The sequence below is a fragment of the Manis javanica genome, chromosome 8 (genome assembly GCF_040802235.1).
Source record: "Manis javanica isolate MJ-LG chromosome 8, MJ_LKY, whole genome shotgun sequence".
Taxonomy (NCBI): Eukaryota; Metazoa; Chordata; class Mammalia; order Pholidota; family Manidae; genus Manis; species Manis javanica.
In genome coordinates, this window is record NC_133163.1 from 32,482,718 (window position 1) to 32,496,605 (window position 13,888).

The following is a 13,888-nucleotide window of genomic DNA, read 5'->3' on the forward strand; positions in this document are numbered from 1 at the left end:
TTTTCTTCTTATGGCTGAATAATATTCCATTGTGTATATGTACCACATCTTCTTTATCCATTCATCTACTGATGGACACTTAGGTAGCTTCCATTTCTTGGCTACTGTAAATTATGCTGCGATAAACATAGGGGTGCATCTGTCTTTTTCAAACTGGGCTGCTGCATTCTTAGGGTAAGAGGGATTGATTTTTGAGTGAGGGCAGCTAAGCCTGAATTCCTCTTTGGAGGCATCTGGGGGTAAGGAGACATAAAATGGTGACTTATATGAAGTAAAACATCATTTCCAATGTCTTTCTTTGGGTGAAGATGGATGTATGTTTGACATTCTTGCCCCAAATCTACCCTTCAGCTTATCGGGAAGAAAAGACTTTCCTTTAATTATTCCACCCTCCATTAAGCCTTTCCAACTAGAGCAGAGAATTTAAGACTTGTGGAAGATGGCAACAGAGATTTCTTATCCTTCCCCTCAGCCAAAGTCCCTATGCTGCCTGCTCCCAGAAAGCAGCTGCAGAACCCTCTCCCTCTCTCTGCTGGGGTCTGTGTTTAGGGCTCTGGCTTGCTGACACAGAGGAATCCCAACTAGGATGGTGAGGGAAGCTTGGCTACCATTTGCCCACAGCCTCCATCAGCCCGGTTGTACAAAAAAGATATTCCTATATTCAGTGTTCTTACAGTATTTCTATATAAGTATCTGCTTGTATTTGTCAAGGTTTGATGCTAACTTTTTTAAACTGATGATTACTAATACTTTAAAAGAGCTATTAAACTTCAGAACTCAGTTCCTATGGGAGAGAGTGATTCTCAATACACAGTATGACTTTCCTCAAGACTTGGTTCATATATGGATTCAAGGAGTTTCTTTCTCTCTGTGTCTTTCAAATAAGTGTATTGAATGTGTAAGTGTCAAGCACTGACCTTGGCACTGAGGGCACATAGATAAGATTCAGCCACAGCCTCAAGGGGCTCATAATTCAGGTCTCACGTGCAAGAATAAAGGCAAGTGAGAGGTACAACGTGGGCAAGGCTGGAGGAAGTGGGGCCGATTAAGGCTGGTGTGACAACTCTTCGAAGTAATAGTGTCTGAGTCTTTTAAAATTCAAAATGCATACTGAGAGAAGAATTACATCACCAGGAAAGAAACACAAAATACCTCCAAGATGCAAAACAACCTGTAACTTGGAGAAAAGTCTGAGGATTCAAGTAAAGATCAGGGGCTTGAGCTGCATTATTGGTCTTGTCAACAATTTACTGGGTACTTTAGGCTCTTCCCTTAAGTGTTCTAAAATTCCAGGGTGTCTTCTAAATAGAAGATGAAAATATTATTATAAAGTCCATTTAAATAAACCTCCTGTATGAAAAAATCACCTCTTTCTGATTTGTTGAAATTAGAGAGTCATAATATTTATTTCATCAAGGGGGTGTGAAGCTTATTTAGGATTAATTTTGTTCATTATACTCATTCCAGGGCACTTAAAATTTTATATAATCCCATATGTGTTTTGTGGGAACAGACTTCAGGAGAATTTGATGGGAAATAGTATGAATATTTCACCAAGTGTGTTCATCATTTTTTCAAGTTCAACCACCCTCACTCTAGCTTTCCCAGTCCCTCATTCCAGTGCACATGGTTACTGTGAGTGTGTCCCAAAGGCAGGCCTCAGCCACTCCACCCTGCAGGCTGGCCCCATTAATCACTAGTGAACCTTCCTTTGCAGTAGGGGGCCCCCCATCCTCTACACTCACCTGAGTCACGAAGCTTGTACAGCACGTGCTGTTCACGTGCTTGTCTATTTCCCCAACTTGACTGTGAACAGCTACAGGGCATCAACTCAGTCGTATTTTTAATCTCTAGCATCTTACAGAGTGAGCAGTGCAGAAGGGGTGACTGAATAAAGGCTTGTCAGGTGAATGAGGGCACAAACCTGCTGCTCTTGTTCCAAAGCAAAAGCCACCCTGTTTTTTTGTGAATGTGCAGCTTACGCTCCTGTTTTTCTTATTTTGTGGCTCACCCTCACCCCAGCATCTTCCCTTTTTTTTCTCAATAACCTAATTTTATCTATTTCAGGCAGAGGTTTTCAACCTTGGCTGCACAGTAGATTCACCTAGGGGAGCTTTACAAATAAAATAGTCACTGTTGCCTAGCCCCACTGGCAGAGCTTTTGATTTAACTGATCAGGGTGGGGCCCTGGGGTTGGGTTGGTATTTTGTAAATGTTCCTGTGATGAGTCTAAAGTGTAGCTAGGCTTGGGAAATGCAAATATAAAGTGGGACACCAGCCCACCTTCTCCTAAGACTACTGTGCTACCTCTGGATTCAAAGCAGTTACTATTTTAACCACTTATTAGGTAGCAAATCAAACACAGCCCTGTGACAGTCCCCCAGTACCAGAGTATTCTTTAACTCCTATCCTTCATTTTGATTATTTGTGTAGTGTGTAGGTGTATCTCATCTCTCATACTAGAACAGAAGAAACCTGAAGGCAGGAACTGTGACTTCTACTTCTTTGCATCCCATGTTATGCACATGATGGCTCAAAACATAGTTTTGATTATTAAAAAAAAATCAACCTAGTAGAGGCCATTTTTCTACTCTAAGGACATGCCTTTGGTAAGAATAAAAATGTGGCAAAAAGGGTGGGGCAGGATTGAAGCAAAGCAGAAAAAGAGTAAATAAAAGTCAAATGGAAAAAAGCTAAATTAGTCCAAAAGAAAATGTTTCCCAGCTTCTTAAAAGGGTTTCTGCAAACAGTGAAGCAGAATAAACAAGAGAATTAACTTGGCTTATGCCCTGATAAGGAGATTTCTTTCTTGGTTATATAATTTTACAAAGTTTCCAGGGTGTAAAGAAAATAATCAGCCAGGGAGGATTCCTTCCCTTGGACTATACAGTTCAGCTCTTGGGTTAATCAGTTCACAGATCTGCTCAGCTTGACCTGACCCCCTTCCAGCCCTATGATCTCAGACTAAGCCTCACATTCAAGAGCCCTGGTGTAGAGCTCAATGTCATAGAAACAGGATAAAACATAATCCTCATTCCATAACCTTGATCCCTTGGTGTAGTGGCCTCTGCACATTGAAAAAAAAAGCTATACCTGGTATCTTCTAGTGGCTGGTGTTCCATAGATTTGCCTACCCTAGAATAATTCAGGAATATTTTCCTACTAAGCAGTGTTTTAAGTATTATTCAGAGCAATTACCTTAAGTACTAGCTTTAAAGTATTATTTTGTGCATATATCCCAGAAAAGGCTCACCTTCAAATGACTTCTCTGCTTTGCCATGAGGACCATAGGCAAGGCTCGGGGAGTCACAGAGCATTCCCTCTGCTAGGGCGAGGTCAGGTCACCAGATTTAGAGAGATTGCTCTATCTGACTTTATCCTAGTCATTAGGCCACAAATGTAACAACTGGTTCCAAAAGGCATGTACTTGTCTATAGATTAATTTCTGGGGTTGGTCTTTTAATGCCGGTTATATTTTACTTTAATCTCTAATTATTGTTTGAAAACATGATTCAAAAGCATTTAAATCTGCTCTTGATTGATTAGGAATGATAGAAACAAATTGGCCTTTGTAAATTAAGAAAACACCATTGACTTGCCTAATAGGAAATGAGTTGATAGATTGTCACTGATCCATCCACTCTCTGCTCCTGGTTCTTCTTGTGACTAGGGGCCTGTATTTGACCTTTTCAGCCAAGAACCAAGAGCCACAAAAACCCTCCAGTTACCAAAGAGGCACAAAATAATAGTATTTTATTTGTCCTACCTACCAGCCACTTCCTGTTGACACTGACAAAATGGGAATGACTGGTTCATTTACCAAAACAAAAGGAAAAAACACATGGCTCTAACTTCTTTATTTACTAATAAATGCTAACTAGAATTACTAAAAGCAGGATTTGGGAACCTGGAATCCATGATACCATAGATAATAGACTGAATTACAAAATCAGTGTGTGCCATTTAAAATCTAAAACAGAGAGACACTCCAAGTTTTCAAGGAGTGTGGTTAAGGACCCATGAAAATGAATGGCTCAACACTGATTGCAAGAAATTTTGCTTCCTCAAATAAGAGTTTTGGTAGTGGCATCTGACAATTCTTAATGATATCCCTGACAGCTGCAAACAGGGTTTATTTAGCACAATTTATAATCTAGGGTACAAACCAAGGTCATTTAGATTCTACAGGAATATTTCTGGATGTGTTCTATTGAAAAGAGAAGTAATGGATTCAAACCCAAGATGCTTTAATCATCAGGGAAAAGGTGTCACTGAGGTAATGAGCGTGCCAGGGCCTGAAGACTCAAGAATGTTGCCCTAGATGCAAACGAGCAGCTCCATCTTCTGAGAACATGGCTGACTCAGTCATCAAGCTGGAATGTTATTTACGCAGTCCCAAGCAAACCAAGAAGAATCCTCTAGTCTGTAACCAAGAGCACTTGGAAAGTTATGTCTGGAACAGGCAAAGGCTCATGTCTGTTTCTGATGATCCTGACTCCTTGAAAAAGAGCCAGTTTACCTAACAGGTAAAGGGCAACAACTCCCCTCCGGCTACCTCTTCCAGAAAGGGCCGCCAGCATGACACTTCGCGCCTTTTTAATTAAGAACTTGGATTGGTTACATATTTAGCAAGATGGACAAATCTGGGGTCTGAATTCTGCCCCATCCAACCAGTTGGGGTGATCACCCTGCCTTTTTACTCTCTCACTCGCTGGAGAGGTCGTGCGGGGACTGGCCCACACTGTAGTATAAAGTTGAGGTTAGAATTCAGGAAAGATAAATTTCCTGATCATGAAGCATTTTACCAAAGGGGTCAGACTGTGGTGTCCCTTTCTTTGAAGTGGAAGGGAAGATTAAGAATGGGTAGGAATAATCAGCACTCACAATATAGGTAGGTCACGGGGAAGGCAGTACAGCATGGAGAAGACAAGTAGTGACTCTATAGCATCTTACCAGTGACTGCAGTAGGGCGGGGAACTTGATAATGTGGGTGAATGTTGAAACCACAATGTTCATGTGAAACCTTCATAAGATTATATATCAATGATACCTTAATTAAAAAAAAAAGCCAAAAAAAAAAAAAAGAGAGAGAGAAAGGGGTAGGAAGTAACCTTTCTAGATAGAAGGGGGAATTCTCATTTGAGACCAGGATAGAAACCATCAACAGAGCTCTGGGAGAGGCATATTCTCTTGGAGGCCTCCCTGGCATCATTCAGCACTTTAATCTACTGGCTTATGAGTTAACACAAAAGTACCCAGGATCTGGGAAAATAGTTTATTCACTTGCCAGGATCAGTCTGGCTTAAGGTTTTCCAAAGCATACTACATGGAAAAGCACCATCACTATTTAGTTTGTACACAAATTATCTAGTCCTCAACAAATACCAGTTAAGTGAAGTGATAATTCACCCTTCAGAGACGGAGAATTTGAGATCCCGAGAGGTGTGGCCCTTGGTCACTCACACGCCACTGGCAGATAGCAGGAGGCATGCTAACTCTCTGGGGTCCTTCTTACATATCTTTTCTGGTAGGTGCCTCGGCTCCTCACTTTATCATAATTGCTACTGGGGTAGGCAGGAGTGCTGGTTTCTTTAGTCACCCCCTGAGAGTGTGACAATGTGGCCAGTGCTTTCAGAAGATGAACACTCAGAGGGCTTGGTACATTTTGTTCCCTAAACTTGACAGTCAGAGAACAGTGTCAAAGCACTCACCTGTCTTCTCTCTGAACCAAGGAACTGTAGAATCAGCCGGGTGTTCACACTGTGACTCCAGGTGTTTCCTAGGGCAGCTGTCACACAGCTGGACCCAGAAGTGCCTGAAATGGAACAGGGCAAAATCACGATTATGGATGCGCTTTCTTCTAACAGTGTTTCACAAAAACAAAAGTCCAGTCTTTGCTCATTGCTCAGAAACTACTTGGGGACTCAGTTCATTGCCACAAAAATTGATGAATCAGAGAAGGAGAGCAGGAATATGAGACGAAAGGAATATGAGATGAAAAATAAAAACTGGCATGAGTTTCCTTCAGTCTCAGTGAAAGTGACCACCACTGGCCTAAAAGATAACAGAGCTATATATCAAGGAGAGGTTGCGCAGCAAGGCAGCTTGGAGCCATTGCTAATAATAAATCAAGTCACTCATCTTCCATAGCAGAAAGGCATGAGGCTACTGCATATAATAAGAGCCAGTTGTGAAATAGTTTAATAGAGTTGTAAGACATTTTTAACTTGCTAACGGTCTTAATTCAATTTTCCTTATCAGTATAGAAATGGTGGCATATGCACATAAAACTCTTCTGCCCTTCTAACCCCTGCACACACACATAGGCAGAAGAGGAATCTGGAAGATCTCACCTTTCATATCTAATCTGTATTAGACATGCTTATCCCAAGAGAAACATTCTTTTACCTTCTAAGATTTTCCTGTAATGGGGAGGATCTTAAGTAAACTTTATTGGAGTTTCTAGTTTACTCCAGTTGCATTTCAGCTACTACCTTATACCTGCAGAGCTTCACTGATCTCCCTTGACATCATCAGGAGGAAACCATTCCTGCTCTCCTCCTCTTCCTCCTGAGAGGCAGGCTCACAAGTCCCACCACTCAAAGCCAGTTCCCACTATCACGTCTAGTGACGCTGAGGTTTCCTACAAACTCTTGTGCCAACTTTGGCCATGGACCACAGGAGGAATTTTACTTGGGGGGCACAGTGGGACATTTAGTTTGTCCTCCAGGGGCCACCTCTTTCAATGAGGAGACCCCATTCGGAGTGGCTGAAGTCTGCTGAAACGGCTAAAGTGGAACGTGGCCTTGGGTTTCTCCTCTGTTGCTTCCTCGCTGCACCATCTGATTTTTACCCCTCAGTGTGGAGTAGGAATTGGTCCTCTTTTCTAGGCCAGACATCTCTCAGGGTGATCTGCTAACTTCACATGGCCTAAAGGTTCTCGGCACAAATACTTCAACAGGTGAATGTGATTGAGTGGTTCTAGGCTGCAGGTGGTTTTGCTGGCAATGGCCAAGTGTGGGTGCTACTGGCATCTAGAGGATAAAGGCTGATGATGCTTCTAGACAGCCTGTAATGCCCAGGACAGCCACGCCATAACAAAGAATTGTCCAGTCCACTAAGTAACAGTGCTGAGGTTGAAAGGCCCTGGGTAAGACAGCACCAACCACACATTTCCTCTGGATCGAGCAGGTACAGGAATGAGTTAGATGGACATCGACAACTGGGACCTCAACGTGCCTGGCAATAGCAGAATGAAGGAGAATTTGGCATAGCATAGAGTAAAATTTGGGGTGACCTTGGGTTCATCATACATACAATTGAAAAAACATACAAATTAACTTGAAAACAAAGCATGTAGGCTGTGGTCCTATGCTCACATCACTCTCTTACTTTGCAGTCCTCTGTGCCTAAGGGTAAAATACCGGCTCCTCTAGAGCACTGTGTTCGGGGCGGCACGTTGTCATGCACAGCTGCATCTCTCTCCCACCCTCTGTCTCTAAGCCCTCTCACTGGATGGTCTCCTGTAACCTTCTGACTTCTCTGTCCCCATCCTCCTTCACCTTTCGTCAGCAATTCGTAGAGCTTCCCCCTCTTTTGGAACCCAATCTCCTGCCCTCTTCTGCTTCTCCTGGTGCCATGTTGATTACTCCTACTTTTCTGCATTTCTTCTCCTTCTCTTCTTAGTTGTGGGTGGACCTCAGGGAGCTGGCCATGCCCATGTTTCTTCCTGTCTAGCACCCAAATACCCTGACTAGCCAGGAAGTAATGTACATTAATAAAGAGGCCAGGGGTTTACATCTGACATGTAGAAATCAAATCCATCACTACCATAAAGAGGTGCACTCTCTTCTTTTTTTCTTGAAATATATAACCTTCTCAGTTTTTCATTTTCACCTTTTAGATTAAGACACGTTAACAGAAATATTTTCTGCTGTAAGAAAACCAAAACTGCAGGGGAACAAAGATTGTCATTTTTCTTTTTTGCATTTTTATAAAACTGCTTTATTTAGATAATCCACATATCATATACTTCAACCTTTTAAACTGTACAGTTCTTACCATGTTCAGAGTAGTTCGACCATCACCACAATCAACTTAAAACACTGCATCACCCCAAAAAGAAACCCCATACCCTTCATCCATAGGTCCAGGCCTCTTTCCGGCCCCCCTCCCCAGCCCTAGACAAACATTAATCTACTTTTTGTTTAATATTAAATGTTAGGAGATGATGGGAGTGGTGGAGACTCTGATGAATTAGAGAATTCATCTGTGATCTCAAGGGGGCAGGCCCTGTCCAGCTCAAGCTGTTTTAGTCACGGGGCAGTGTGAGTTCATAGTTAGCCTCATCTTTCAATTTTTAAAAAAGAAGCCAGAAATCAATATTTTAAGTACAATCTCCTGATTTTAAAATGTTGGCTTAATTTAAAAATTTTCAAAAGCACACAAATAAACATGCTTATGAGCCACGTATGAGTCATTCCCACCAAGCTTGAACCTCCCCAAGCCCACATCTATGCATGCTACGTGTGGCATGTTCTCACTGCTGACAAGGATGACACTCCCATGTGGATGGTTTCTAAGCCTTGGTCTCAAGCTCTGAATTGCCTCAGCATCTGTCCTTCATTTTCAAGCACAAGAACTGCAAACCAGACACAATGGATTTTGGTATCATAAATTCCATATCTCCAAATCAAGTTCACATCTTCCCATATAAACTTACTGCTTTGTCCCTTTCTTTGACCTTTCAGTTAATCTGGTTTGAAACCCCAGCTCCATTTTTTAATTTCTCCTTCTCCCACACTTCTCAATTCCAATAAGTTGTAAAGTCCTATTGATTTAACTGTAAAATCTTACCTACCTCCACTCCTCCTACTCTAACCTTGTATCAGACCCACATTAGCTGTCACCTGGGGATGAATGCTATAGCTTTCTAGCTGGTCTCATACTGCTCTCAGTTTCTCCCCACTAATAAGTCCATCCTCTATTCTTCTGCCCGATGAACCTCCCCAACCCCACATTAAGCATGCTACCACTTACAATCAGCATACGCAGGAACTTTCAATAGCTCTAAATCACTGAGATTGGCATTCAAGGTCCTTCCAGCCTGTGTCCAATCTGCCTTTCCACTTCTCTTCCCTCCATTCCACTTTATACAGACTTTACTCCCACTTGATCACTTTTTATCCATGTCCCCTCCACCCCTGGAATGCCTCTAGGTCCATACAATACCACTTCTACATGCCACTTCCCTGACCATCAAAGCAGTCATGTCTCCCTCCTCTAAACTCCCATGATACTTTCACTTGCTCACATTACTGCCACTTTCTATCCTGTGAAATAGTACTTGTGTTTAGCACCCCGAATATATATTTTAATATTGGTCCAAATCCATGTATGATTTACGCTAGTATGCCTGAATCTTTGAACACAAGGTCTGAGACACAGAGGATGTTTAATAAATACTCGTTAAACAAATAGCTAATAAGTTATTCTTATTAAACTCTGAACCACATTACATACTTGTTTTACCAGCAGATTTATATTCTTAATTCTATCTTGCTTAAACTCAAATTATTAGGTTTATATTTTTCAAACTGTAGAAGCTTGTTGCTTACATGCTTGCCAAGTGGTAGGAAGAAGTAAAGGATGAACTTAAAGTTGGCCAAGGAAAAGCCATACGTGAATAAGTAAGAATTTCTAATTAGTTAAGTACTAAAAAAAAAAAAATTTTTTTTTTTTGGTAATAAAACCTTAGGAGCTTCCCAGGTCTCAAGGATGTTTTGAGGGGTCAGAGTCACATTTAGCCAGTAACAACTATTTAAAAAACTACAAAACTAATGGGAACGGTATTTAATATATATTTTGTGGTTTTCTGGACAGGTAAGCTTGGGTCCTAAGTAAGGGCCATGGGTACAAATGCCCTTGGAAAAGTTCCTAATGGAAACCCTCTGTGAGCAAGCTTGAGGAGCTATATTTGCAGGTGTGCTACAAACTTTAAGCTACCACAGAGCAGTAATAGCAGGGCCTTGAAAGTTAATGATAAGAAAAGACAAATTTGCAAAGTACTATAATCTATGCACGCAGTAAGCCCTTTATATATAAGGAAGGCTTACATCTTGTATGAACTTCATATCTTAGTTACATCTTTTTTGATCCTTTATAAGCACCCAATGAACTAGGCAAGTATCATCATCCTTACTGATAGATAAGGCTGTGAGAGATTACATGAGTCTCCCAAGGCCCCTGGTTGCTTAATGACAGGGTTCGAAGTCAACCAGGCTCACTGAGCCTTAATCACCACTTCACTCAGCTTCTCCAGGCTCATTATGTCAAATAGTCTGCAACTCCACCAGCCCAGGGGCTCCCCGGGAGGGGCTGGCAGAGCCAAAGCCCTCTCTGCAGGAAGACACTGACGGAGGTGTGTTGTGAGCACGTTATCACTCATCTGAGCTCTGCATGTCACTCGGGCTCCAAACTTGGCTTCCTCTGCTCTGATGTACAGTGATAACCTAGGGCAAGGGGTTTCCAGAAAGCCAATGCACGCCCTGGCCCAACAAGTTATTTAACCTTGCTCGACTGGCCCAGCAGCCAATTCATGCAAATCAGGTGGCCTGAAAATGACCCTCTTTGGTCAGAAGCTTAAAAATCTGGTCATGATTGGAAAGTTATTTCATTTAATAAGGCCTCCAATAGGAGAAAACAATTGAAGTGTGGTGATTAATGGTGGGACTGCTTGAGAGAGAACTGGGAGAAAGGGAAACGGGGAAGCTGTCAGTTACCATAAATTTGTAACTTTATTTTCAACTAGAAAACTCAGTGATCTCTCATGTCTTTTACTTTCAAGCATTCCTATGTGAGGACTGGTGTAAGTCAACATTAATGCTGTTTATGGGAAATTTAAGATAGAAGGAATCAGCTTACTGGTTTTTCAGAAAAGGTGACTTCCTGTCCAATGACCTAATTAGTCAGAAAATAGATGAATGAATCTTCCATTATGCTCATTTGAAGCAGAAGTCCTAAAATTGGGGTGCCCTCTCCCTCTTTCCTTTATGACGACTGTGATATTTAGATCTGCCGAGGCAGTATAACTCCATTGTACTGGAATTTGGTTGACTCCAATACAAATTTTTAAAAAGTAGAATACATGAACTAGGTTTTAAAAACATGTTCATTATTGGGGATTTTTCATTGTCCCAGGATCGAGCCGGCAGTAATATCTGTGTAAGCTACATAGAGAAAAACTTATTTACCCTGAAGTAAGGTCTCTCTAAAAAAGACTGTGGGAACATTCATTCTCTACTCTCAGAGACTCTTGACTTTTAGGTAAGTCAAAGCATGTTCTCTTTCTGTGATGGCTTACCCATCTGTAAAATGTGAATAATAATTTGTGCCTCCACACAACCAAAGGTTCTTAGTGACCCTTAGATGAAGATAAATGACAGGAACAAAGATGATTCAACAGTGAAGATGAACTTCTAGGGAAAAGAAGCTTAGTCATCATCTATATGTTTTTTATTCTGCTAAAAATGAGGCAAGCTAGTAAAAGTCAGAATGAAGGGGTTAAAACAACAGGATTTGTACTCTGAAATGTCTTTCATGACTGCTATCTTTTGGATCCAATTCCCTACTCCTCTGGAGTAGGAGTTGGTTTATGAAGACAAATTTTTCACAAGGCAAGGGGCTCTCTCTCTGCTCTGTACACAGGGCATAGTCTTTGTGCAATCAGACTGGAGGAGGAGGATAATCAGGTTGCTATGTAGCCTTGGTTTCCAAAAAGGCAATGGCCTCTGGTACCAACCTGTGTCAGTATTACCACAGGCCTGTTGGGCAACCTTCAACGAGGAAGCTCCTTCTCTGCAGACATTTCAATTTATGACTCCTGTGCTAAGAAGTTCTGGGAGGTCAAATTGAATCTCTAGTACATGACATAAAAGTGTCTGCTCTGTAGCAAAAGAGTCATCTTTAAAAGAATAGACTTTTCCCTGTTAAAAAAATAAATAAAAGTGTAAACAAAGCAAATTCCCAGAACAGGAACAGGGGAGAAGGAAAAGTTCACAGCCTAAGAGGGCTGGATATTCTGGACATTTGGTCCCTCCTGCCCCTTGAGATGAAAGACAACTTACTGAGACTAGAAAGGAGAAATTAAAAAGAAAAGAAAAAAGAATAAGAATACCTAAAATGTTTTCAATACTGAAATAAGTTCAGAGAAGTTGATGGTATGTTCCCATTGGAATTGACATTATCAATTGTCTTTCTTATCTCTTGATCTCACATTCTGAAGCATGCTCTATATAACACATGATAGGATATGGTCAGCTGCTGGCAGGGAGGCGGGACCCTAGAGTTCTATTTCTCACTTAGCTGAGGGCTTGTAATGAGACCAGGGGAGAAGGAGCATGATGTAACAAAGAACATCAGAGCAGGCCTTGGCATGACCAGTTACTTCACCTCTCTGAGACTCAGTTTCCTCATCCATGACAGGAGGGCTGCTCAGAATGATTTCAAAAGTTCCTCCCTGTACTAAGAACTCTCAATTTATTGCACTTTGATGATAAGAAAGGAATTCCTCCTTCTAGACCTCACTTATTCCAGAAAGGTTGAGAATGCTCTACTCCACGTGCTGTGTCTGAAGAGCTGTGCCCTAACCAGGGCCCACTTAGGCTTGAAGAGAGTGCAGATGTGTGGTGCCTTTCCCAAGAGCAGACTCAGGATTTTCTTAGTCTATCCTACCTACTGATGGGTAAACGTGTTGGGCAGTGGCCAAGTGCCGGCAGACACAACTTGACAATCACAAAGCTTAAAGATGGCAGTCTGAATGAGAGAGTAGGGATTAAAAGGGGGTTATTACCCATTAAACTCAGTTTCTCCTATTTAAAACCAGGCCCGTGGAAGTTGCTGAGATTCAGCATGTTCTGTGTTGGGTCATTCATTTGAACTGGGGAAGTGACTGAGAATCTTGGTTAGCCCCAGAAGAAAGATGAAGTAGGGAAATTATTAGATCTGCTTTTTCCTAATTTTCTCAGAGTAGCCTAAATTTTCTGTTAGTGGATAACCAGCTCTTGCTCTCCTTGATGTAGAGAGCCAGAATTTCAGCAACTGACACTGAAGAGGATAAAATGGGGTACGAAAGGGAGGAAGAATGCCTAGGATACGTATTTCTAAAGTAAGGATTTAAGATAACCTACAAGCTCTATGAGGCCCCAGCAAAGGCGGCATACAAAAGAGACTGGGTCAGGCTCAGACATCTATCCTCCAGCAAAACTAATTTCCTTGGGGGCTTGTGGTTCTGTAACTAAACCTGTGAACCAGCTGCATTTAATGTGAGTTCTACTTCCTCAGGTCTTTAAAATTGACAATGGTCTGTAGGTCAAGTTCCAACGGAAGTGATATTTCTGACCTCACTCTATAAATAGAGCACTGGAAAAAACCCATCAGCTGCAAATGGTCCAGGGACCACACGCTATCTATTAAGTAAGTAACCGCAGTATCTGTGCTGCCATTTTAGATGAGAAAAAAATATCTTTTGTTATTTATAATCTTCTGGGCTTTGAGAGTCTCAAAATACTTTAAAGCTATTAGTCTTCTTTCAGATTTACAAGTAAAGGATCTGAGGCATAAAACCACACAATAACTGCCTCAATATCATCTGCCCACTGGGGAAGACATGTGGCCTGGTAAAGAATAAGGCTGCTTCACTTTGGTAAAGCAGAAAATTTCATTCCTAATGTCTCTTGGCTAGAGGGGAAAGAGGTGAATTCAGTCCAAAGTCTTTGCTTGCACAACACACCTATGCTGATCCAAGTTTCCATAAAACTCATTACTGAGGAAGGTAAGAAATGTGACGAAGACAAGGAAAGGTGGGGGCAGTCAGAACCTTTGGAACGCA

The 13,888-nt window shown here is 41.6% G+C and overlaps 1 protein-coding gene across 5 annotated transcripts in view; it reads right to left on the reverse strand.

The window, feature by feature from the left end:
- Positions 1–13,888, reverse strand: part of RAD51B (RAD51 paralog B) — a 750,762-nt gene that overhangs the window by 192,548 nt on the left and 544,326 nt on the right. For all 5 annotated transcript variants that reach the window (XM_073242228.1, XM_073242226.1, XM_073242231.1 and 2 more), the window contains one exon: positions 5,712–5,815. In XM_073242228.1, coding sequence (XP_073098329.1) covers positions 5,712–5,815 — 104 coding nt within the window. The remainder of the gene's footprint in view (positions 1–5,711; positions 5,816–13,888) is intronic.